This window comes from Suricata suricatta, chromosome 5, assembly GCF_006229205.1.
Source record: "Suricata suricatta isolate VVHF042 chromosome 5, meerkat_22Aug2017_6uvM2_HiC, whole genome shotgun sequence".
NCBI classification, from domain to species: domain Eukaryota; kingdom Metazoa; phylum Chordata; class Mammalia; order Carnivora; family Herpestidae; genus Suricata; species Suricata suricatta.
The window spans coordinates 122,192,609-122,218,973 of record NC_043704.1 but is presented as its reverse complement, the minus strand read 5'-3'; the positions used below and the strand labels follow the sequence as shown (position 1 = coordinate 122,218,973).

Genomic DNA, 26,365 nt, shown 5'->3' with positions numbered 1-26,365 from the left:
TACTAATTTGATGAGCAAGAGGATATGTTTTTTTTTTAACCGTTGGGCATTACCAAACCTAACTGTAGGACCGAACTCTCTGGAGACTTAACATGACACTCAGGTCTCCTTGAAAGACTCTGTGGACAGCCCAGGGAGCCCCTGGGTCCTCCACCCCCTTAGTCCACAGCAAATGGTGACAGGCTCCTGGCACCGGTATTCTTGTGACCGATGACTGCGTTTGGAGTTTTATCTGCTCAGCGTCCTTTTTCTACTGGGTCCAGTTGACTCGGATCAGTGTGCTGGCTGGGTGTGTTGTTAAATAGTCTATGGATTTTAGGACAACACTAAATGGGGGCGCCTGGGTGGCTCAGTTGGTTGAGCATCTGATTTCAGCTCAGGTCATGATCTCACGGTTCGTGGATTCGAGCCCCACATCGGGCTCTGTGCTGACAGCTCAGAACCTGGAGCCTGCTTCCGATTCTGGGTCTCCCTCTCCCACTCCCTCTCTTTCTCTGTCTCTCACAATAAAATAAAGACCTAAAAAAAAAAAAAAAGAACAGCACTAAATGGAACTTCAAGTTGGCAAAATATTTTTTTCCTTAAAACACTTTTAGCAGGGTAATTTTGAGCAGAAGAGTGGCAGATTTAAAAGCAGTTTTTATGGTTAAATGTTTACCTCCCAAGAACAGAGAGAAAAGGGAGGTGAAGGCCGTTCTTCACCAGAAAAAAAAAAAGTGAATGAAGTGAGGGACCATTTTCTGACAGAGGAGAAGCCGCTGAATTGGCACCACGGAGCAGGGACCTATCTCGAAAGACAGGAGCGTGTGTCCTCAGGTCTTTAAGATACAAAGACCTAGGAACATACTCTATCTCTATGTCTGTGTGGCTACATGGTTGCTCCTATGGGAAGCGCTACCATCCCTGTGACAGGGAGTGCGCCGGGTTCGCCTGGTGACACCAGGCCTTTTAAGTGAAGCCCTCCGATCCCTCTGCCTCCTGAGAGGGTCTGGTGGCCAGGAGCTGCTGTCCGTCCTCCCAGCCCATCGGTGGGCCTTGCCTAGGCCGCAGCGCTGCCGGGAACAGCCATCGCTCTGGCTCTGATTCCTCGCTGCTGTGGAGTCATTTTTCCTAAAGCCTTTAAGAAGTAAAGCAGCACCACTTAGAGATGAAGCATTGAGGTGCGGCCCCCCTGTGGTGGCCTCTGCTAGCCTGGAATTCTGACTTAGACCTGAATTTGCATTACAGTCTGTCTCTCTTCTCTGAGCTCTCCTTACTGCCACTGTCTACAAAATGCTGGTGACTTGACCATGAGCCTGGACAACTTTGAGATTTTCCAGGCCTGCTTTGGGAAAGTGCTCACAACTATAGTACAGTAGTCAGGGTAGTGTCCATGTTCTAGGGGCTGAAGCTTGCTACAGCTCTTTTTTCTTCTTCAGTGTTTATTTTAGAGAGAAAGCATGTGAGCAGGGGAGGGCCAGAGAGAGAGAGAGAGGGAGACGCAGAATCTGAAGCAGGCGCCAGGCTCTGAGCTGTCAGCGCAGAGCCTGATGTGGGGTTTGAACCCATGAACCAGGAGGTCATGACCTGAGTCGAAGTCGGATGCTTAACTGACTGAGCCGCTCAGGTGCCCCACCTTGCTAGAGCTCTTAATTTGTTTCCATTTAGAGTAGATTTGCCTTCATTATCTCCTGACTGTAGGCCTGGGCAGCACAGGCATTACAGCCTCACTTCCCTCAATCAGGAGAAACCCGAGGCTGCGGAAAGGGGTCAGGACCAGACCGTGTTCCTCGGTGCTCCTGGCAGCACGTCCTACCTCTGCGGCCTGGCTATAGAAAGCAGCAACGGGTCGAAGTGACTCACTGTTGTAGGGGCAGGAGCAGTGCCCAAAGCCAGGCAGATTCATGAGACTGTTTGCATCTGCTAGCCCTTGTCTCACCTTGCTCCTTTGTAAAAGACTTTGTAAGAGAATTGAGGTCCATGAGCTGCTGGTAAGAATTTGGTGACAAAGTGACAGCTGTGACGTTGGAGCCCTAGTGAGGAACCTCGGGGGGGGGGGGGGGGAGGAGTAACCTTCTCCCAGGGTCTGAGCAGGTCCCCCAGCTTAGGGAGGCCTGTCCACTCATTCTTCCACACCCCCCACCACTGTGATCAGAACCATCTGGGAGCTTGTTAAAGATAAAAGCTTTCAGGGGCACCTGGGTGGCTCAGTCGGTTGGGCCTCCGACTTCGGCTCAGGTCAGATCTCATGTTCGTGGGTTCGAGCCCCACGACGGGCTCTGTGCTGACAGCCTGCTCAGAGCCTGGAGCCTGCTTCCTGTTCTGTGTCTCCTTCTCTCTCTGCCCCTCTCATGCTCAGTCTCTCTCTGTATCAAAAATAAATAAAAACATTAAAAAATAAAAAAAATAAAAAAAGCTTTCAGGCCCCTGCCCCAAGTTTTCAGTTCCCTGAATGGAAATCTCTGAGGGGCCTCACTAAGAATCCACTTTTTTACGAGCTCGAGCTCTCCAGGTAGTGGCTTTGTGTGGAAGAGTTTAAGATCTCTCCCCTTCTCCCCCACGCCTCAGTCTAGCCATTTGCATCGCCAGGAGGCGTGGGTGTCTCCCTACTCGCTGGTCCCAGAGACTCCCAGCCTCATGAAGTACTGGAACAAACGTCCAGTGACTTTAGGATTCTCAGAGTGGGCCACTTGTCTTCTTTTCCGGCTTTCCCTTTGTTTACCTCATGAGGAAAAGACACGCACAGAGGCTCTGATTGGGTCCCTTTGCCATGCCTCACTGTGCAGCTCTCTCATTGGACAGTTTCTCACAGGTGCCTCTTAGGCATTGGGCAGCCTATCTATTGGGCTCATCCCTCAGCCAATCAGCAGAAGCCAGGGAAACCACTCAACTGTGGTCCTCCTTCAGCCTCAGCTGCCCTCGCGGTGGTCTCTCATTCTCTAGTCTCCCTTCTCAGTGTTTCCCAAAGTGCGGAGCTGCAGGCACCTGGGCAGCCCATAGAGAATTTGCCGGGCTTTGGGTCAGACAGAACTGGACACATAGCCCAGCTGGCATTGTTCTTGGCATGTACCTGAGGACAAAGATATCAGTGTCTGCACCCTTGGGGTCGATACAACTGCTAACAACACTGCTTCTGGAGCATTTATTCTGAGCCAGGGAGGGTACTGACCACTTACATGCATTGTCTCCTTTATTCACTCAGGAACTCTGTGAAGTTGATAACATTGTACCCATCTTGTGGATGAGAAAACCAAGGCTTACAGAGGTGACATTTTAAATGCACAAACACTACTTAGACCCTAAGAAATGTATTTCAGATGCTGACACTTCAGGTGGAAAAGGCAGGGAGGAAAAAAGGCTTGAAGGCTGGGCTCAAATTACATGCAAGTGCAATCTGCACTCTGGTCACCTGGGCGTCTTGGCAGGTACCAACTAGTCTCTGAGCCTCTCCTCATCTGCAAAATAAGGATAATTGTAACTTTGCTGTACACCTTATGGAGTATTAGGAGGATGAAATGAAAGCGTCTGTGGCATGTCCTTTGTAAACTATAAACCTGCTAATGAACTCAGGTCCCATGAGGGCAATCCTCTGCTAAATTAGACTTTCTATAAAAGAGGAAAAGAGAATATGTGTAAAGTTTTCTTAAGAGGAGTGAGAGGGGTGGGGTGGACAAGCAGAGACTTTGTGGTGAGACAGACCTGGATCTGTGATTCAGGTCTGGCACTCTGCAGCTAGTGACTATAACCTTTTGAGCCTTAGTTTCCTTATCTGTAAAATGGAGCTAAAAAGAGACTAAGGTGAGTTTTGAATGACATGAGATAACATGAACTCAAAAAGTTTGAAAATAAGGTGGAAAAAAGATATAACTGGGAAACTTTGAAACAAAAGCAAGCTAGAGTGGCAATTTTCATATTCAATAACATAGAATGCAACTCAGATATATCCTAAAGACAAAGATGTTCTGTCATCATGAACAGTAATTTCAAAAAGATAACAGTCATGGTCATATATGTACTACATAATATAAACTTGAAATAAAAAAGCAACTGACAGAGCTGCATAGGGAAGGAGATAAAGCAACAGTTGGACTTGGAAATTCTAATACATTCCTTTCTGAAAACGATAAGTCGGTGAGGAGGAAACAAGGATAAAGAGTTTTTGAAGGGCATTTTTTTTTTTTTACAAAGGACTTCTTACAAGGATTAATAACTTGATCAGACATGGAGCAGCCATAGAACTAATCATGCTCTAGGCCACAAAGGAGCTATCAGTATATTCCAGTGGAGTGCTATCATCTAGACTGTGCGGGCCATAAAGAAATGGAATCAGAAAGCAATAAATAGCATTAGAAATCTCACATACCTAAATATTTAAAATATTATTTAAAAAATCATTGTTTAAAAGGTATTCATCATGGAAATAACAAAAAATGGGGAGGTAAATAATGAAAATACTATGCCAAAAATCATAAGGGATTTAACTTTGAATTTATCACAAACCAAAAACTGAAAATAAATTCAACTCTAAGAATGTAAAAGAGCAACAGGTTTAAATTAAAGAAATAGGGAAGGAAATAAAACCTAAAAGGATGAAAGTGAACAAAAATTTTAATATAAAGGTAAAGGGGAAAGAAAACTATTAACAGCAACTAAAGCTAGTTCTCTGAAAGATTAGTGCATGGCTAAAACCTTTGTCAAGCTGGATCTATTAAAAAATGGAAAAAGATGAAAATAAAATATGGAATAAAGGCAGAAATAACTACAGATAACGCAGATTTAAAATAAAATAGGAGGGGCACCTGTGTGGTTTAGTCTGTTGAGCCTCAGACTTAGGCTCAGATCATGATCTCATGTTTCCTGAGTTTAGGCCCCGCATCAGGCTCCCTGCTGTCAGTGCAGAGCCCACTTAGGATCCTCTGTCCCTGGTCTCTTGCCCCTTCCCAGTTCGCACTTCTCTTGTTCTCTCAAAAATAAATTAAAAACTTTTTGAAATAATAATAAAATATTATAAGCAAATATATATCAGTACTTTTTAAAACCTAGATGAACTAGATACATTTCTAGAAAAATATAAATGTCAAAATTGCTGCAAAAAGAGGTAAGTAGATCTTGAATACATCATTAACCACTAAAAAGAGAAATGGTAACTTCCTTCCCCAAAAAGCCTCAGGCCAAGATAGCTGCTTTTTAAAAAATATATAGTTTATAGTCAAATTAGTTTCCATAAAACACCCAGTGCTCTTCCCCACAAGTGCCCTCCTCCATTACCACAACCACCACCCCCTCCCCTTCCCCCTTCAGCCCTTGGTTCGTTTTCAGTATTCAAGAGTTTCTCATGATTTGCCTCCCTCTCTCTCCCCAACTCTCTTTCCCCCTTCCCCTCCCTATGGTCCTCTGTTAGGTTTCTCCTGCTAGACCTATGAGTGCAAACATATGGTATCTGTCCTTTTCCACCAGACTTATTTCACTTAGCATGACACCCTCGAGGTCCATCCACTTTGCTACAAATGGCCAGATTTCATTCTTTCCCATTGCCCTATAGTACTTCATTGTGCATGTGTATATATAACACATTTTCTTGATCTATTCATCAGTTGATGGACATTTAGGCTCTTGCCATGATTTGGCTATTGTTCAAAGTGCTGCTATGAACATCGGGGTACATGTGCTCCTATGCATCAGCACTTCTGTATCCCTTGGATAAATCCCTAGCAGTGCTATTGCTGGGTCATAGAGGAGTTCTGTTAATAGTTTTTTGAGGAATCTCCATACTGTTTTCCAGAGCAGCTGCACCAGTTTACATTCCCACCAACAGTGTAGGAGGGTGCCTGTCTCTCCACATCCTCACCAGCATCTATAGTCTCTTGATTGGTTCATTTTAGCCACTCTGACTGGCATGAGGTGGTATCTCAGTGTAGTTTAGATTTGTATTTCCCTGATGATGAGTGATGCTGAGCATCATTTCAAGTATCTGTTGGTCATCTGGATGTCCTCTTTGGATAAGTATCTATTCATGTTTTCTGCCCATTTCTTCACTGGGTTTTTTGTTTTTTGGGTGTGGAGTTTGGTGAGTTCCTGATAGATTCTGGATACTAGCCCATTATCTGATATGTCATTTGCAACTATCTTTTCCCATTCCGTTGGTTGCCTATTAGTTTCTTGATTGTTTCCTCTGTAGTGCAGAAGCCTTTTATCTTGGTGAGGTCCCAAGAGTTCAGTTTTGTTATTGATTCCTTTGCCTTTGGGGATGTGTCGAGTAGGAATTGCTGTGGTTGAGATCAAGGAGGCTGTTTCCTGCTTTCTCCTCTAGGGTTTTGATGGTTTCCTGTCTCACATTCAGGTCCTTCATCCATTTTGAGTTTATTTTTGTGTATGGTGTAAGAGAGTGATCTAGTTTCATTCTTCTGCATGTTGTTGTCCAGTTCTCCCAGCACCATCCATTAAAGAGGCTGTCTTTTTTCTATTGGATACTCTTTTCTTCTTTGTCAAAGATTAATTGGCCATACATTTGTGGGCTCAGTTCTAGGTTCTCTATTGTATGTGATTGGTCTATGTCTCCTTTTGTGCCAGTACCATACTGTCTTGATGATTACAGCTTTGTAGTAGAGGGTAAAGTCTGGGATTGTGATGCCTCCTGTTTTGGTTTTCTTCTTTAATATTACTTTGGCTATTGGGGGGGTCTTTTGTAGTTCCATACAAATTTTAGGATTGTTTGTTCTAGCTTTGAGAAAAATGCTGGTGCAATTTTGATTTGATTGCATTGAATGTATAGATAGCTTTGGGTAATAATGACATTTTAACAATGTTTATTCTTTCGATCCACGAGTATGAAATGTTTTTCCATTTCTTTGTGTCTTCTTCAACTTCTTTCATAAGTTTTCTATAATTTTCATTGTACAAGTCTTTTACATCCTTCATTAGGTTTATTCCTAGGTATTTTATGGTTTTTCGTGCAATTGTGAATAGGATCAGTTTCTTGATTTCTCTTTCTATTGCTTCATTATTGGTGTATAGAAAGGCAACCGATTTCTGTACATTGATTTTGTGCCCTGCAACTTTGCTGAATTTCTGGATCACCAGTAGGCTTCTGGTGGACTTGGTCAGGTTTTCCAGGTAGAGTATCATGTCATCTGTGAAAAGTGAAAGTTTGACTTCTTCTTTGCCAATTCTGATGCCTTTTATTTCCTTTTGTTGTCTGATTGCTGATGCTAGGACTTCCAGCACTATGTTACACAACAGGGGTGAGAGTGGACTCCCCTGTCGTGTTCCTGATCTCAGGGGGAAAGCTCTCAGTTTTCCCCGATTGAGGATGGTATTAGCTGTGGGCTTTTCATAAATCGCTTTTCTAATGTTTAAGTAAGTTCCTTCTATTCTGACTTTCTCAAGGGTTTTTATTAAGAATGGATGCTGTATTTTGTCAAATGCTGTTTCTGCATCTATTGACAGGATCATTATTGTTTTTATCTTTTCTTTTGTTAACGTGATATATCACATTGATGAATTTGTGAATATTGAACCAGCCCTGTAACCCAGGAATGAATCCCATTTGATCACGATGGAAAATTCTTTTTATATGCCGTTGGATTCAATTTGCTTGTATCTTGTTGAGTATTTTTGCATCTGTATTCATTAAGGATATTGGCCTGTAGTTCTCTTTTTTTGTTGGATCTCTGTCTGGTTTGGGTATCAAGGTGATGCTGGCTTCGTAGAATGAGTTTGGAAGTTTTCCTTCTATTTCTATTTTTTGGAATAGTTTGAGAGGAATGGGTATGAGCTCTGCTTTAAATGTCTGGTAGAATTCTCCAGGGAAGCCATCTGGCCCTGGGCTCTTATTCGTTGGGAGATTTTTTTGATAACTGATTTGATTTCTTCACTGGTTATCTGTCTATTCATGCTTTCCATCTCTTCCCGTTTGAATTTTGGTAGTGCATGTATGTGTAGGAATGTGTCCATTTCCTCTAGATTGTTCAGTTTGTTGGCATATAGTTTTTCATAGTAATCTCTAATGATTGCTTGTATTTCTAATGGATTGGTTGTAATAGATCCATTTTCATTCATGATTTTGTCTGTTTGGGTCCTCTCTCTTTTCTCTCTAAGGAGCCTGGCTAGAGGTTTATCTATTTTGTTGATTTTTTTCAAAAAACCAACTCTTGGTTTCATTGATCTGCTTAACTGTTTTTTTTTTATTCTATATTGTTTATTTCTGCCCTGATCCTTATTATTTCTCTTCTTCTGCTGGGTTTGGGGTGCTCTTGCTGCTCCCCTTCTAGTTCCTTTAGGTGCTCTGTTAGATTCTGAATTTGTGCTTTTTCTAGTTTGTTGAAATAGGCCTGGATTGCAATATACTTTCCTCTTAGGACTGCCTTTGCTGCATCCTAGAGAGTTTGGATTGTTGTATTTTCATTTTAATTTGTTTCCATATATTTTTAAATTTCTTCTCTTCTGATTGACCCAATCATTCTTTAGTAGGGTGGTTTTTAACCTCCACATTTTTGGAGGTTTTCCAGACTTTTTCTTGTGATTGATTTCAAGTTTCATAGTGATCTGAAAAGTGTGCATGGTAAGATTTCAACTTGTTTATACATATGGAGAGCTGCTCTATGCCCCAGTATGTGATCTATCTTGGAGAATGTGTCATGTGCACTCAAGAAGAAGGTGAATTTTCTAGCTTCAGAATGCAGAGTTCTAAATATGTCTATCAATTCCATCTGTTCCAATGTGTATTTTAGGTCCATTGTTTCTGTAGTGATTTTCTGTCTGGTTAATCTATCCATTTCTGCCAGTGGAGTATTAAAGTCCCCTGCAATTAGTACATTCTTATCAATAAGATTGTTTCTGTTTGTGATTAATTGTTTTATGTATTTGGGTGCTCCTAAATTCGGAGCATAGATGTTTATAATTGTTAGCTCTTCCTGATGGTGAGACCCTGTAATTATTATATAATGTCCTTCTCCATCTTTTGTTACTGCTTTTACTTTAAAGTCCAGTTTGTTCAATATAATATGGCTACTCCGGCTTTCTTTTGGCTTCCAGTCACATGGTAGATATTTCTCCATCCTTTTACTTTCAATCTGAAGCTGTTTTCAGGTCTAAAATGAGTCTCTTATAGATAGCAAATAGATGGATTTTGTTTTTTATCCATTCTGCTACCCTGTGTCATTGATTGGAGCATTCAGTCCATTTACATTCAGTGTTATTATTGAAAAATGTGGGTTTAGATTCATTGTGTTCTTGTAGGATTCATGCTATAGTGGTGTCTCTGGTACCTTGTATTCTTTGCAACATTTCCCTCATAGAGTCCCTCTTAGGATTTCTTGTAGGGCTGGTTTGGTGGAGAAGAAAAGAAAAGAGAAGAAAAAATAAAGGGGGGGCAGAGACAACAAAGGACAATAGACAGTCTAAAAGTGTGTAACCAGCTGAGGGGAGAGATAAGGATGAGATAAGGGAGAATATATCTGGATGGCAAGAGAATAAAGAGGGAGAAAAGAAAAAGGAAAATAAAGAGTAACAATAAAAAAATTTTTTAAAGAAAAAAAAATTTTTTTTAAATACAAAAAAGTAGCAGACCCCCACGAGGATGGGCATGGTTTGGTGTAGGTAGGTCTCAGGGCTGCTCTCAGAGGCCCTGCCTTGGTGGTTGTAGGGAGAAGAATGGCGACGCCTTAGGCTCTGCTCGAACTAGGTGCTGCAAGCGGCTCTTTTGAGTCTGATGTCCTTGTGCTAAGGGCAAGCCAAGCTGTATTTTACAAGCCCCACCTCACTTCAAAATCCTAGTCCATGCACTTTAATGCTATCACAGATGAGATGTACCCGCTTTGGCGGCCGGCTTCTTAGCCCGGATCACATAGGGGTTGGGACTGTTTTTCCTGGTGCCACCGGGGATGCACGCTCCCATGGGCTGCAGCCTCCCAGCCACGATCTCCCAGGGAGAGTGGGATGGTTTTTTCCTTTTTCTTTTTCTTTTCTTTTCTTTCTTTCTTTCTTTTTTTTTTTTTTTTGGTGCCGTCCTGGGTCAGCACTGATGCCTCCAAGACCAAGGAGGAATTCTCCAGCTATAGGGGATGGGTTTCTCTCCCCAGGCCCAGTGGTTATATATGGGGTGAGAGTTTCTCTCTCCATCCTGGGTTAAGTTCCTTATCTCTTCTCTAGAGACAGTACTATCAGTGTGTTCCGTTTCTCTTCCTCTTCCCTTTGTGTCTCAGGGGCTCTGCGCGCTTGCCCTGTGTTGGGCTGGGGCTCCCACCTCCCCTGCCCCTCTCGGGCTGGCCTGTTTTCCAATCTCCCCAGTTTGCACTCAGTCACTCAGGCATCTTTGAGGTTGTCTTCTTTCTGGAGTCTGTATTTTCTCCTCCCACTCTTGCAGATGAGAGTAGTGTCCTTCTCAATTTGATAGTTTGGGGTGGGTGAAGTTTATAGAGCTCCCTACTTCTCCACCATCTTGCCTCCTCCCCCCTACCTGCTTTTTTTTTTTTTAGTGTTTATTTATTTTTGAGAGAGAGAGGCAGAGCATGGGGAGGACAGAGAGAAAGGGAGACACAGAATCCGAAGCAGGCGCAAGGCTTTGAGCTGTCAGCACAGAGACCCATGCAGGGCTTGAACCCACAAGCTGTGAGATCATGACCTGAGATGAAGTAGGACACTTAACTGATTGAGCCACCCAGGCACCCAAGGCAAAGATAGCTTTATAGGTAAGATACATTAAACTATATTGATTAGATAATTCCTATTATTTACAGATTGTTTCAGAAAATAAGATATGGAAAACCTGTTCTGCTAGTTTTATAATTTATTGTAAGATCTTTGTATCAAAACCAGGTATGAATTGTACAAGGATGAAAATTGTAGGGGTCACTTTGAATCCTAACTGTATAAAACCTAAATGAGCTATCATTCTAACTAAATGTATTACTTCAAGTGGGGCTTTCCTGGGAACTAGAGATGGTTTTGTATTATAAAGAAACATCAGTTGACCACATTAATGGACAAAAAGGTAAAAATAACATGATTATCTCAATATCTATTTAGTGTATTGAATATAGTTCAGTACCCATTTATAATGAAAACCCTTGGAAATTAAGTTATTGAGAAGAGCTTCCTCAGCTTGACAGAGGCTGTCTTCTGAAACTCAACAGCAAAAGTCACACTTCATCCATTTGAGGCCAGGAACAAGGTGGAGCTGCTTGTGATCACCGCTACTCGGCCTGGCCAATGAAGACAAACTTAAGAGAAAGAAGGATAAGAAAACAATTTTTACGGGAGATTAGAAGTATGTATACATCTATGAGTCTTAATGAAAAGTTAGAACTAGCAACAAATTTGAACAACAAAGTTGCCCAGAAAAATGAAAGAACATTTTTAATAACAGCAAACCCCACAAAGTAATCTAACAAAAATATACGGGATTTTTATAAGAAAAGGTTTATGACCTCAATTGAGAGTGCAACCTAACATCAATTAATAAAGGGAACTACTATGTTCATGGATGCAAAACTTAATATTGTAAAGCTATCAGTTCTCCCACAAATTTATAAATTCAAGAATATAACCATCAAAAATCCAGGAGAATTTCTTGGAGGGATGATTGGCAAGATTCTAAAATTCATATGGAAGTATAAATACCTACTGTTAGCTAAATTGGTTTGAAAAAGAAAAACAAACAGAAGGGAATCACCCTACCCGGGTCATGTTGTAAAGCTAGAGTGATGAGCACAGTGTGGGACTGGTGAAGAGCAGGCAGTCAGACCACAGAGTTCAATGCCAAGTTCAGAAGCACAGCAGAGTAACGCGAGAAGCTGACATGTGAGGGAAGTCGCTTCACAAGTCAGGAGGAAAGACGGACTGGTTTTGGTATGTGATACTAGAAAAGAGCCTTCGTGGGAGTGTGGAGAGAAATGAAAGTATGGGCCTATCTCACCTGCCATAAAACATCCCAGACCTTCTTTAGATTGAAGACCTAAGTGCAAAAGCCAAAATAGAAAGTCAATAGATAAAAATGTGGAATATCCTTGAGAATTTGGAGTAGAGGGAAAAAAGGCCGATTATAATGGAAATATGACTAATTTGTCTCTATCAAACTGAGGGAATGTTGAGTCTGAGTAGTTGGTCCCTAAATGACCATCACTCTGATATCATCCCCTAGTCCAGAACTTACTCTGGGGCCATCACAGAAAAGGTGGCCTGGCTCTTGAATCGGCTCACTGGCTAGTCACAATAGGTGCTGACATTAAGGCCGAGGGAGAGCTGGCAGGGGGCCTAAGGCAGAATAGAGTGACTTGATGGTGTCTTATTTTCCTGACCTGAATTGCTGCCCTCATCAGGGCATTCAGACCCACTGTCTATGGGAATCTCTTAGCAGGGGGCCTCAATCCCACGTGCGACTGCCCAAGAGATCATGAAAAGAGTGTTTGCCCTGGGCATTCTGCTGCTGTCTCCGCTGTCAGGGTGACTGTGGGCACCTCTAATGCAAAGGGTGGGCTGGTCATTAATGCCTCACAGCTAACCCTGATTGAATTCCAGAATCATGCTGGGAGCTTGTTAAAAATAAATTGCAAAGCCCCACCCTGAAACACTCTGAGTCAGTGGGTGCGAGGCAGCTCAGGCATCTTTGTCCAGATGGCTCTCAAGTGTGGCCAGGGTTGGACCTGCCAAGCCGGATCACTTTTCCAGGATGCAGGAGATCAGAACCCAGTTCCCACGGGGTACAGAACCCCCTCTGAGTCCTCCCCTGGAGAGGCAAGGGGTGTGTGGAAGGGGTGTGCACATAAGGTGTACCCCAGGGCAGGATGGGAGTGCAGTGGTCACGATGGAAGGAGAGGAAGGGGTCTGGCCAGCAGGCTTGGGCAGAGGAGGACCAGCAGTGCCAGTGAAAGCCCAGCGGGGGGGTCCCAGTCCCTGCGCTTTGGTACTGATCCTGTACTGGAATGGCCTGTTAATTGTCTGCTTCCTTTACCAGCCTGTGAGCTGTTTGAGGGCCAGAACCTTACATTCATTTATGCATTCCTTCATTCCATAAATATTTATTAAGATATTCATATGCCAGGGACAGGCTTTAATAGGGAACAAGGCTGAGTCGGCCCCCAAGAGCTTCCAGTCTAGTAAGGAGGCAGGCGGACAGGCAGCTCTAACTAGGTGTGTTAAATGTCTCAAAGGAGAACCAGCACACACCTAATTGGGACACCTGTCTCTGACTTGAGAGATCAGGAAAGGCTGCCTGGAAGAAGAGAAGGCAAAGAGAAGTGGGGATGTCTGTTTCAGCCCCACACGCAGGAGTTTTTACTTGAGCGCTGGGCAGTGTGATAGGGAGCAATGAAAGGGTCTCCCGCTCTGTTTGCCTGGCACCAGCTCGGGACCTAACGCGGGGCAGCAGCTGGGAATGTTTGGTGACTAGGCTGCTTCTCCCCAGCTGAACCGGATGGGCTGACCCTAATCCCTGCTTACTTCCCTCAAGATTCCTTTCCCAGCATTCCCTTGCGTTCCTGTGGCCTGGGACAGCTCCTCCTCTGGAAACCAGGCAGCGATTTCCTTTAGCACCTGAGCATATCCGATGCTCCTCCAAGTTAGTATGGATCACTGTCCAGAGCTGGGGAAACTGAGGCTGGGAGAATGGCTTGATGTTCCAGAAGTCTCAGAAGCACTGGGTTCCTCTGACTTCTCACGATTGTTAAAAACTCCTTAAGAGAACTGAATTGCTTATCACTCTTTGGGAATGGCTCTCCTTTTGGACAAGTGGTCTAGGCCAGGGTCTGTGTTTAGGTCTTCAGGGCATCCCCAGAGCTAGCCCAGGGCCTGGCGTGCACTAGGAGTGTGAACCACATGGACACATTTCCTTTCCTGACCTTGGGAGTTCCTATGTCCACCATGAATCTGATCCTGAGTTGGCCTTGTCTTGGTGACAGTGATGGTAGCCATTGCCACCATTTTACTGATCCATGTTTTGTATCAGGCTCCAGTGCCGTCTTACCCTTTGTTCCTGAAAACCTTGGGGCTTGGGGAGGGGGTCTATAAGAAGCTCAGCAGACATTGGCAGAGACAGAGACTCTTGCAAGGAAGGGGTTAAGCACCCTCAGGCCATGCAAAGGTTAGCCAATAGGATTGTCACTTTACCTGCCCCCCCCCCCCAAGGCCCCTCCGGGACCCAAGGAAGTGGCAGGACTCACGCAGTGGGCACAGCGCCTGGAGGCTGTGACCTGAAGCTCCCCAATGTGACCACAGATGTGGCCTGCTGACGGGGGCGCTCCCATTCTCCGGTTGCCAATGAAAATGACCTTCAAACTGGCAGTTGTTACCTTGGGAATCAATACAATCCTCCATGTGCCGCGTGGAAAAACGCAGACTACCGAAGCACGGTGACCTCCATTTCTGTGGGAACTACATATCGTTGTTTCCATAATAGGCTGGAAGGAAATGTATGAACCTGTTAACAGTGGCTGTCCCTTGGCATTCTCTTCTAAAATACTTTTCCTTTTGCTTAGCTGTATTTTCTAATTTTTTTCCAGAGTCCGTGATTACTTGTAGCATTAAAAGGAATAAGGAGGAGGAAAGTGGCAAGGAGCAAAGTCGAGTGTTACTCTGGGCCAGCCTGGGTGGGGGCTCTGTGTGTCCACCTGTCCACAGGGAAGGAGGGTCTTATTTGCATAAGCAAACGACAGGGATTCCAGCCCCGCCCTTCCGGCCTGAGGGCTGCGGGGGCGACGTGGGTGTTGGGGAGGTGCAGTCTCAGAACCAGGCACCTGTCTTCCAAGCCCAGTGCTAGTGTCAGTGTTGGCCCAGCATTGGCACAGTCTGGTACCCCCTGCCCCACCGGACAGTGCACTCTGGGGCATGGCTGCCTGAGTCTCCTGGCCCCGTGCCAAGTGGGTGCTGAGCAGGGTGGGGAGGAAGAGCAGAGGTGCGAGGGGGGTGGGAGCGGGAACCTGCCCAGCGCTGAGCTTCTGGGTTTTCAGGGATGGGCAGGGTTGAGTCTAACTTCCCTTTGGGGCTTCTGTTCCCTAGATCCACTTCCCAGATGTGGAGCGGGTCGAGTGGGCCAACAAGGTAAGGCCGCGGTGGGTATGGTGGGGCTGGCTTCCTTCTAGGTCTCCTCCTCCTGCTGGCCTTAGGTCAAGGGAGCCCAGCCTGGGTGGAGGGTGAGGCCATGCAAATGGACAGGGGCCTCCTGGCAGTAACTGCCTGTGGAGGGTAGAGGTGGCCTTTTCCCAATTGGGGCAGCCTTCTGCCAGTTCCTTCCCCTTCTCACCTTCAGGGATCTTCTCTTTCCCAAGGATTCTGTTTTTTTAAAGTATTTTTTATGTTTATTTTTGAGAGAGGGAGGGAGGGAGGGAAGTATGAGTTGGCAAGGGACAGAGAGAGGGAGACACAGAATCTGAAGCAGACTCCAGGCTCTGAGCTGTGAGCACAGAGCTGGATGCAGGGCTTGAACTCACAGACCTTGAGATCATGAACTGAGCCAAAGCCAGATGCTTAACTGACTAAGCCAACGAGGCACTCCCCAATTCTATTTAAAACAAAACAAAAACAGGGGCTCCTGGGTGGCTCAGTTGGTTAAGTGTCTGACTTCAGCTCAGGTCATGATCTCACAGTTTGTGGGTTTGAGCCCCACATTGGGCTCTGTGCTGACAGCTAGCTCAGAGCCTGGAGTCTGATTCAGATTCTGTGTCTCCTTCTCTGCCCCTCCCCCTCCCCTGCTCATGCTCTGTCTCTCTGTGTCTCCCAAAAAGAAAATGTAAAAAAAAAAATTATTTTAGTGTGAAATTAAAGTATAGCCACAGCTGAAATGTTTGAAAATACAGAGAAGTATAGAGAAAAAAATGCAGCCTCCCAGTGGACTACGAGGCCAAGATCAGTGCTTTCTAGGGAGAGGAGGCCATGGTCCCTTCACCTGGCCGCCAGCCCAGATCGGCCAGCACCAACTCGGCTTCCCCGGGCAGGCTGTCTCACCTCTCCGAGCTGGTTCCCCTATTTGTGCAACAGGACTAATTATGGGCCCTGCCTCATGAGGCTGTGCGGGCTAATGAGGTAATGAGTGCTCCCCAGTGCCTGGGAGGTCACGAACACTGTCATCATCACTGTGACTGCGACTCCGAGTCTAGCCCTTTCTTACAGGTGAGGAAACAGAGTCTGGCCCCTACCTGGAGAGCCCACGCTGTCCCCTAAATGTGACAGCTCGTAGACCCTCCCACCCACTCAAGTCTTCTGACTCAGGACTTTTTCTAATGGGAACCTTGCCTCTGTTCTGGTTAGAACAGCCACACCAGGAATGACTTAAGTTAGGTGTAAGAACTCCCTGATGGTTTTTGAATGAAAGTTGATAGTCCTGTGTTACCAATGATGTCAGTGCCATGTGGATCAAAAACCATTTCTAGCAGGGGCGCCTGGGTGGCTCAGTCAGTTAAGTGTCTGACTTCAGCTCAGGTCATGATCTCACGGTTCATGAGTTCAAGCCCTGAGTCAGGCTCTGTGCTGACAGCTAGAGCCTGGAGCCTGCTTCAGATTCTGTGTCTCCCTCTCTCTCTGCCCCCACTCACACTTGCATCTGCTCGCTCGCTCTCTCTTTCAAAAATAAACGTTAAAAAAAAAAAAAACAACTCCCAGCCTACAGGTAGAAGTTGGACGAAGTGGGTTACTGTTTTCAGAGGAGTGACCAGATTTCTGTGGATTAATGCCGGGCCCAGGGCCCCTGGGACAGACCCTGTTCTGTCCACTAGTTGATGGGTGCCCTCGTGTATCACATCTTTCTTTCTCACCCTGGTACATGCAGTCCCACACAGCGTGTTGGGGACGTGTGACTGGCGGGATGAGGCTCCGCCCTCCGTCCAGGGCATGGCTGGGGACAGAACTGTGTGGACAGAGCACACACTGGGGCACCACGTGTGTCCCATGGAGCCTCGTGGTCCAGGTGCACTTGGTAGATGACAAAGCAGTGAGATGGGAAGGTGGGACCAGCCCCAATGGGGCCCTTGAGAGCGACAGAGGCAGGAGAGCCCTGAAACCTCCCGGTCCCTGTCCCCCCATGCTGGGGCTGGGGAACGGGAACTGCATCGTTAAACTATGACCCCTCTTGGGGCACCTGGGAGGCTCAGTTGGTTAAGTGACTGACTTCGGCTCAGGTCATGATCTCATAGCTAGTGGGTTCGTGCTGACAGCTCAGAGCCTGGGGCCTGCTTCAGACTCTCCGTGTCTCTGTCTACCTCGGTCTCCCTCTCTCTGCCTCTCCTGCTTACACTCTGTCTCTGTCCTTCAAAAACAAGCACTTAAAAAAATAAATAAATAAGCCAGTCCCAAGCTTGCTCCCCAGACCCACGCCCTGAGTCATTCTGCGGCAGAGATCAGCCCAAGGCAGTCTTTTGATTGTTAGAAAAAATTAAATCCACAGGAAGCTATTTAACTTTCTCTTCTGTGATTCCTTTTCTTAAGCCTCTGGCACCTGCTACCTCCTGGTTACACCACAGTGTTGATTCTGATAGCTTATGTTTTAGCACAGAACCAGAAGTGTTCTAATACTAAGTTGAGTGACTTGCATGGTGGTCTGCAAACAGGCGATGTTTGATGGACAGATGGACGGAGAGGTGTGTAAATGGGTAGATATTACACTAGGCACTGCAGTGTAAGGGCCATGGGACCCAATCATCACACTTGCATACACACTCTCTCTCTTTCAAAAATAAATAAACGTTAAAAAAAAAAAAAAAACAAAACAACAAAAAAAAAAAACCTCCCAGCCTACAGGTTGGACGAAGTGGGATCTGGCATGTCTGAGCCCTGGAGACTGCAGTGTATGCCATTCAGACTCAGCCGGGATCCCCAGCAACCTGGGGCCAGGTTGTTCTGTATTGCCCCAGGTCTTGGGTGGGGAAAACAGACTTGACCCCAAGAGCCTCTTCCTGTGGTCACAGATCATCTCGCAGATCTGGCCCTACCTGAGCATGATCATGGAGAGCAAGTTCCGGGAGAAACTCGAGCCCAAGATCCGGGAGAAGAGCATCCACCTGAAGACCTTCACCTTCACCAAGCTCTACTTTGGACAGAAGGTGGGTGATGTCCTGGGAGGGGCCTGTGTCTGCTCTGCAGCCTTTTCTCTGGCCCAGACCTGCCCCGGCTCACTTGCGCCTGACTGAGAACATCCCGGGGGACCAAACTGGGGGCCCGGCCGCCACCTGCCCTTCTCAGCCTCTCAGCCTTGGTATAGACCCCTCACCCCTGAGTCCTGGCCCCACCATCTCTGCAGGGTCTAAGGAAGCCTGGCTCAGAGAGAACACGAAGGAAAGGTGGGAAATAAGTCCACTTTCTTAAGCCAAATTTTGGAAAGAGGCCAAGCAGTCAGAGGCTGCCAGGTACAAAGATGTACAGGTCATGCCTGCTGAGGCATCAGCTACGGAGAACCACCTTCCCGGAGTGAGGCAGTGCCTCAAAGCAGCGGTCAGTTCTCTTCCAAGGATTGATTCTGGCAGTCAGCGTCACAAGCCCAACCCTAGGTCTGTGAGGATAATAGGTGACCCCGGATAGAAGAGGTTTGCATCTGACATACCCAACATCACGTGGGTATGGGGTAATCTCGACAGCTTCCTACTCCACCCTCGTGCCCCGTTCCTGCTGCCCCAAAGTGCCCCACTGATGTGAGTCTTATTTTCATTGTTTGAAAATTCATCCCCAGGGGCACCTGGCTGGCTGGCTGGCGCAGTTGGTGGAGCACGTGACTCTTGATCTCAGGGTCATGGGTTTGAGCCCCATATTGGGTGTGGAGTTTACTTTAAAAAAAAAAAAAAAAGCATCCTCCAGGCTGAGAACTGGCATGATGTCCATCACTTGGGAAACCAGAGGCACCGGCCTGCGGTCTGCTGGGGGACAGGCAGAGGTCAGAGTGCTGGCCAGCCTGCTGAGCGCCGTCTGCCTGCCCTGGGGCACGGAGCCGCCTGAGCCCTGGAGACTGCGGTGTATGCCGCTCAGACCCAGCCGGGACTGGCTTGTCCCAGCATCTGTGGGTTCATTTGTTCAGTCCCTGGTTCCTTCACAGAGACCTTATGGAACATGGCTGCGAGTGAGACACTGTAGACAGAAATGGGTGTGGCTGTGCCCCCGCCTTCAGAAAGGTCACTGTCCTGTGTGAGACAGACGTATAAATTGGTGGACCACAGCATGGCAGTGTACGCACGACGGGGGAGGAATGCGTGAGTGCAGGAGCGGAGGCGGGCGCGGTGGTCTGGGAAGGCTGTGGGGAGCGGTGACGTCTGAGTCGGCATCTGAAGGACTCAGCAGGCTGAGAGCGGAGAGGCCGGCAGCCTGCTGTGCTCACTGCAGAGCCTGATGCCTGTGGGATGTGCTCCCCACTCTTCCACTGGCTTTTCTGGGTCTTTGATATCAGGGCTCTGGAGGCAGGGCGGGGGGGGGGGGGGGGGGGGGGGGGGGGGGGGGGGGGGGGGGGGGGGGGGGGGGGGGGGGGGGGGGGGGGGGGGGGGAGCCAGGTGCCCGTGCAGCCTGGAGCTTCTGCAAGAAAGAAGAACATGGGGAGCCTGGGTGGCTCAGTCGGTGAAGCGTCTGACTCTTGATTTTGGCTCAGGTCATGAGATTTTGGCTCAGGTCGTGAGATGGAGCCCTGCGTCCGGCTCCACGATGGGCATGGAGTCTGCTTAAGGTTGAGTCTCTCCACCTACTGCTCACAGGTTTTCTCTTACTCTCTTAAAAAAAAAAAAAAAGGGAAGAGAGAAAACATAAAAATAAATGTAAAATCAGGACAAAAATAAATAAAAATTAAAGAAATATGATAAAGAACAGCCAAATAAACCACAGCAGACTATATATTTTAAAAAGCTAACATATTACATGTCTCACAAATTCCGGAAAAATTACATAGTGATTTTAATTAAGCTTCTCAAGATGTTCCTATTAATGCTTTTTCCCCTTTTTTGTTCCATACTTTTTGATAGGCTTTTCATGTGACAATGCATTCGTAAATGTCACTTTCTAAGGCAAGAACAGAAAGATGATGGAATCTCCTCTAGTATGGTTGATCAAATTATTTTCTCCAACATTTCATTGTGAAAAGTCTCAAGCACACAGAAAACACGAGAGCCTGGTGCAGTGAGCCGTGTGGACTGAACAGCCGCTAACCTTTTGCTATCTTTGCTTTAGCACATATCCATGCATCTATTTTTCCTCATCATCTTCAAAAAAATTTTTTTTAATGTTGATTTATTTTTGAGAGAGAGAGAGTGCGAGCAGGGCAGGGGCAGAGAGAGAAGGAGACACAGAATCTGAAGCAGGCTCCAGGCTCTGAGCTATCCGCACAGAGCCTGATGCAGGGCTCGAACTCATGGACTGTGAGATCATGACCTGAGCTGAAGTCAGACGCTTAACAAACTGAGCCACCCAGGTGCCCCATCTCATCATCTTTTTTCAAAATGCATTTCAACCTAGATTGCAAACATGAGTGAATTTCAGCCCTAACTACTTCAACATGAGTATAACTCAAATTCAAATGGTACTTATTTTTTATTCATAAATAATAACCAGACCCCACTCCAGTGCCCAATAGCCTCCTGACAGAAGGTGAAGAGCCCGGGGTAGGAGGGATTACTTAGCAGCTGAGCCCTCAGCTCTAGAGCCTGAGGGACCATGGCCCTGGGTCATGGAGGGCTGGGTCAAGGTCAGGGCACTTTAATTTCTAGGGTCAGATCCCTCAGCCACAGAGTCTGCCCTCTTCCCCTGCCCTTGGGCGGCCAACCCTACTCACATGCCAGAACTGTTTAAATGTCTCCTCCTCCAGGAAGCCTTCACTAACTTCTGCGCACCCCAGGGGAGGTTGCTCCTGAGATCTCCAGATCCCCATGTGACAGCAGGGGCTGCCCCGCATCCCGCCCTCCCCCCACCCCGCTGTCTCCTCGGCTGGGATTCCAGCCGGTGAGGGCAGGCTCAGCCCATCTTGCTTGTGGCCTCCTCCCCTGGCCAGTGCCTGGCACAGAGCAGGTACTCTGTAGATACCTGTGCTCAGAGAGAGAAGGAAGGGACGTATCACAGTGCCAAGGACAGACAGGGGCCGCAGTGTGCGTTTCTGTGTTTGTCCCTCATCCCGGGAGTGCAGTGGCCATGTTTGTCATTGTGGACAGAGCCCAGTGCTAGGCAAGGGGCTGGCAGCCATCTCTTGCTGCCAGAGCCCTGCTGACCTCGCCCTCTGGCATCTCTTCCAGTGCCCCAGGGTCAACGGTGTCAAGGCGCACACTAACAAGCGCAACCGGAGGCAGGTGGTCCTGGACCTGCAGATATGGTGAGCCCTCTTGCCTGTGCGGACCGGGTGCAGGGCATAGGGGAACGCTGTGTGAGAACAGCCAGTTTGAGGATGGAGTAGCAGATTCACACTCAGATTTGGGGTGTGAAAGCTCCTCACAGCATACATACCCCCTCCCCCTGCACCACTGCCTTGGGCTGGAGCAGAGCAGAGCATCAGGAGTAATGGATGGTCCCGGGGAAGCCGCTGCTGTTTGACCCCTCGGCCCAGGCCCAGCTCCTCCCATAAGACTGGCACCAGGCATGCTCCAGGTGCCAAGGCCCAGGCAGCAAGCTTTCTTGGAATTCAGAGCTAGTCACCTGGAGGGTCAGGCCAGCTGCCTTAAAGAGGATGTAGAAAGAGGCAGCAAGTATGGCAAGAAGACATGGGAGCTTGTGGTAAAGCCCAGGGAGCTCTGAGCACAGGCTGTGCGGGATCCATGGGAGAACAGGACTCTGTGTCACCTCAGGAAAACAAGGATGCAAAGACACATGAGCGACTAGTTCAGTGGGTTGGGCAAAGGTACCTCTCTTGAATGATGTTGGTAGCAGGTTTGAGTCTGAGAGAAGGGACATTCAATACAGGAAATCTTCCTGGAGGTGGTGAGATTCAAACTGTGCTTTAAAGGACCAAGGACCAACTCCTAATGTTCCAGAATGTTGCCATTCCTCTCCAGTGCCTTATTTCCTGTCCTTAGCCCAGAGGCTGGCACCAAGAGCATATCAGGAAGACAGGAGTCAACTCTCAACTCTGGGAACACCCATCCCCATTTGGGGGCTGGTTGCAAGTGTGTTGGGATGATGATGGCTGTAGGGCCCTCCTGGCTCCAAGCCTCTGTCACAGGATCCCTGTATGAATAGTTGAGGCCCATCAAGGTCCTATGGCACTCAGCTTCTCAGTCAGCTCCGGCAGCCCCTGGAGTCCCGAGGTACTACCCCTCCACCCCACTCTTCACAGGGTACTTAGCATTTTTGTGACATCCAGCAGATACTTAAATATCCTGTAGATATTTAAAGCCCCCCCCCCTTCTCTATGCCCTTAGTCAGAGGACCCTTTGACAGTGTCTCAGGATCTTTACCCTCAAAGGCACCCATTCTGGGGTCCCTGTGCCTATTACTTGGTAAGTGCTGCCAGCAGGACTCAGGTTCCCGAGTCTTCCGGGAAGAGACCTGAACAGAGAACAGGCACACACAGCAGTAGCAGAGGGCTAGGCAGTATGTTCATCGAGAGCCCCCCCTTCATGTCTGTGGGGTGTCATGGGGCAAAGTGATGCCCATGGTCACTGCTCTTGTGGGCAGAGGTAGGGACACGCATGAGGCACCTGGGTGAGAGGACCAGTGGGGCTGCCTCCCAGGGTCTGGGCCTTCGTCAGTATCTTTGCAGAGCTGAGAAAGGCTGATGCTTGTAGGGAGACCATACTCAGGTGATGCAGGCTCAGGCTCGGTGGCTGGCTGCCTGCACGTGGGCTGTGTGGCGCTGGGCGAGTTTCCTGATCTCTCTGAGTGGTGCACCTGCCCTTCGTCCTCCCCCCACTTTCAGCTACATCGGGGACTGTGAGATCAGTGCGGAGCTGCAGAAGATGCAGGCTGGCGTGAACGGGATCCAGGTATGTGGAGCCTGGTGGGATTGCCCACCCCTCATTCCTGCCCCCGGGGTGGTAGGCTGGGCAGGGGCAAGTGGGCTCACGCTGGAGCAGGCTGCAGGAAAGGTGATGACACCAAATACAGGCTGACAATGCCCAAGGGTCTTCAGGCCTGAGGTCGCATGGCCAGGAAGAGGCGAGTGGGCCTTACTAACCTGCTGCTTGGCCCCACAGCCCCACGCCTGCCTCTGTTTGTACAGCACCTCCCAGGGAGACATCGGCTGCCCAGGGAAGGGAAAGGTTCTGTTTATGTTATGCTTAGAAATGAGACGGACGGAGGAGGAGCTGGAGATCTCCCGTGGTAGAGGAGTAGTCGGGAAGCTGGCTCCCTGCCGGCTGGGCTGGCCTGAAATGTGGGCACGAGGTGGAAGGCAGTGGTGGCTAGCTCAGGGCCCCTGGTGCCCACAGAGGGGTGGCAGCTGTGTGCAGGTTTCTGTTTCCCAAGTGTGATCCCTGTTGCAACAGCAGGTGGCCCTGACATTTGGGGGTGGCCTCAGCAGGGTGTAGCAGGTGCAGGGGGAAAGGGGCTGGGGTCCCATTGGCCCCCTGTGCCCATCCAGTTGCAGGGCACACTGCGGATCATCCTGGAGCCCCTGCTGGTGGACAAGCCCTTTGTGGGAGCCGTGACCGTGTTCTTCCTTCAGAAGCCAGTAAGTCCCAGGGAGAGACGCAGGCCCGCAGTTCTTGGTGAGAAAGCACCGCACCCTGGGCTCTGGGTGCTGGGCTGAGTCCAAGAATGGAACTGCCTGAGGCCAGTAAGTCCTGGCTACTTCATACTCCTCATCTCATGTCACCCAAGGCAGTCTGAGGTGCTCGGCTCTTCTCTCCCCGAGACCAGGAAATAGCTCGGGGGACTGGGGTGGAGGGTGTAACTCAGGCCTCTCGGTCCAGGCTGGTCTGTGGCCACGTGCACTGCCGTGGGGTCCTGGCAGGAAAGCGGCGGGCCCGACGGCCCCAGCCACCCCAAGCCAAGTCCTGAGCAAGACTGAGAGGTGCCCCCCCACGCCCGACACCCCAAGGCTGGGTCTCCGTGCCAGCGGGTGTGAGGCGCTTGGCAGAGGAACCCCAGTCCTGCCTCCAGCCTCCAGCCTCACAGCCTCCCTCTGCCCCTGCAGCATCTGCAGATCAACTGGACGGGCCTGACCAACCTGCTGGACGCGCCGGGAATCAAGTGAGTGCACTGCGTGAGCTGCCGCACAGATGCGAAGATTGCGGCTGCCAGCCGGTGCCTGGAGCCGCACCACGGCCGTGCCCTCCCTCCCGGTTCTCTGAGGAGTGGGGTGGCACCAGGCTGTCCTCGCCCTGGGGGGAAGGTGTTGGGGTGTTTGAGTGGGACCAGGAGGCTAACAGTATTGCTTGGCCTCTGTGGGGAGGCACTGCACCCAGAATACATGCGTGCGCGCGCGCGCGCGCACACACACACACACACACACGCTCGCGTGCGCCCTCGAACGCACAGGCACATGCCAGCAGAGGACATGTCCTGCAGGAGGCCGTGGGGGCTAATGAGAGCGCAGGCTCGGGAGGCGGACCCAGCCAGACCGGGCTCCTGGCGCTGTTGCTTGGCACCTGCTGACTTCTCCGGGCTCTTCCTCAGTGAGAGGGGAGCCCGGTTCTTCTATGTGGTGGTTCCCGGGAGGACACGCAGGTGTGCGGTGGCACAGCAGGCGTGGACACAAACGGATGCCCTCCCTTCAGCGGTACTCCACCCTCTCCCCAACCCAAGGGGTGGTGATGAGCCTGCGTGGCCTCCCCTGGCCATGGTCGCAGGGGGCAGTCACAGCAGAGGCCAGCCAAGAGGAGCTAGTCTGGGAAATCCCACCTTCCTGGGACTGGCCCTTGTGGGGCCGCACTCGGAGCCTCGGCCCCCCTGAGAGGAGCAGAGGAGGGCTCTGGCCCCATGTGGACATGTGTCCCCTGGAGGCAGGGACAGTTGGGCTGGCCAGGGCAAGCAGCAGTGGGCTCAGCAGGCTCAGGCAGGCCCCCCTGCCTGTGGGGAGGACCACTAGCTCGCTCCCTAGGGACCATCCCAATGATCCCAGCCCCTTGGATGCAGAGGATCCAGTGGTGCCTTGTTTCACTCAACAGACGTTTGCTGAGCACCTGCTCTCTGTGCCAGGCTTGTTCCAGGCACTGTCTGGGGAGAGGGAGTCCGGCAGTGAGCAGAGGACTCCGAGGGGATGTCAGGGAGTAGCAAAGCTGTGGGGGCGCTTAGCTAGCGCTTACTGAGCACCTGGTGCAGTTCTCTGCACTCCATGAATTTTAAGTCCTTGTCACAACTGCAGGAGGTGGTATTAATATCCTTGCTTTAGAGATGAGGAAACAGGTGCAGAGAGGTTAGCAACTTATTCAAGGTCACACAGCTCGTGGGCGGTGGAGCCAAGATTGGCACACAGGCTCCAGGCCATCCCTCTTAGCTACCCTGCTGTGATGGCTCAGAGCAGAGTGGGATTGAGTGGAGGGTGGTCAGGGACTGTCCCCCGACCCCCACCAGCCAGGCAGGCTGGGGGCAGGGATGTTCTCTGCTGAGCAAGGCCCACCCCCTGCCCCCCACACGCTCTGCTCCTGGTCAGAGCTCTGGGGATGATGGGTGGATGGGTGGGCGGCTCCTGCAGCTGGCCCTGCTCGCTGTCCCCAGTGAGGTGTCAGACAGCCTGCTGGAGGACCTCATCGCCGCCCACCTGGTGCTGCCCAACCGCGTGACTGTGCCTGTGAAGAAGGGGCTGGATGTCACCAACCTGCTCTTTCCTCTGCCCTGCGTGAGTACCCGCACTGGCCACAGAGCCCTGGGCCCAGCGCTGAGGGACAGACGGGCTGGAGGGGGCAACACATTTTCAGATGGTGGCCTGGTCTCTGCCCTGTGAGAACATGGTCTCTCTGTTTTGTTGGGTGAGGACTGAGTCCTGGGAGGACTGACTGACTTGCCCAAAGCCACCCATCTAGGGAGGGGCAGAGCCCAGGTGGCATTCCTTCCTGGATGCTGGTCCCCCCCCCCTCCACGAAGCCTGGGTTGGGGACTGTGACCAGCCCTCTGTACCCCCAGGAAACTCTAGAAGACTCCCATTGTCCCTTCAGGGATACAGGTCCCTCTGACTCCATTATTCAGTGGTGGAAAGAGTCCTTGGGGTGCACTGGGAAGAATATTTCAGTTGAGCCAGGATGTGGGCCTTCCTGTGTGATCAGCCCCACGGCCCCTGCCCCCATCCTGGGCCTTCCTTGGAAGGCCCCTGAAGACAGCCACATGGCCTCCCTGCAGAAGTTGCCCCTCAGGGCTTCGAGTCAGCGCTCAGGAGAGGGGTACGTGCCCACCAGTGCCAGGTTTGAGGCATTGGCCTGCTCTGTCCACGCAGGGGTGAGGCCCGGGCCGAGCAGGGAGGCAGCTTTCAGCCTCCCCATGCTGTGTTTGGCAGTCTCACCCCTACGTCTCTGTTACTGAAAACAATCTGTCCTCGGGGTATAACCCCCTCAAGAGGTACTGGAAAGTTGCT

The 26,365-nt window shown here is 49.3% G+C and overlaps 1 protein-coding gene across 1 annotated transcript in view; it reads left to right on the top strand.

Annotated features, from left to right (window-relative positions):
• Positions 1 to 26,365, top strand: part of ESYT3 (extended synaptotagmin 3) — a 52,702-nt gene that overhangs the window by 8,318 nt on the left and 18,019 nt on the right. The window contains exons 2-8 of the mRNA XM_029940186.1: positions 14,971 to 15,012; positions 17,871 to 18,005; positions 21,159 to 21,235; positions 22,775 to 22,841; positions 23,438 to 23,527; positions 23,993 to 24,048; positions 25,516 to 25,636. Of these exons, the coding sequence (XP_029796046.1) occupies positions 14,971 to 15,012; positions 17,871 to 18,005; positions 21,159 to 21,235; positions 22,775 to 22,841; positions 23,438 to 23,527; positions 23,993 to 24,048; positions 25,516 to 25,636 (588 nt within the window). The remainder of the gene's footprint in view (positions 1 to 14,970; positions 15,013 to 17,870; positions 18,006 to 21,158; positions 21,236 to 22,774; positions 22,842 to 23,437; positions 23,528 to 23,992; positions 24,049 to 25,515; positions 25,637 to 26,365) is intronic.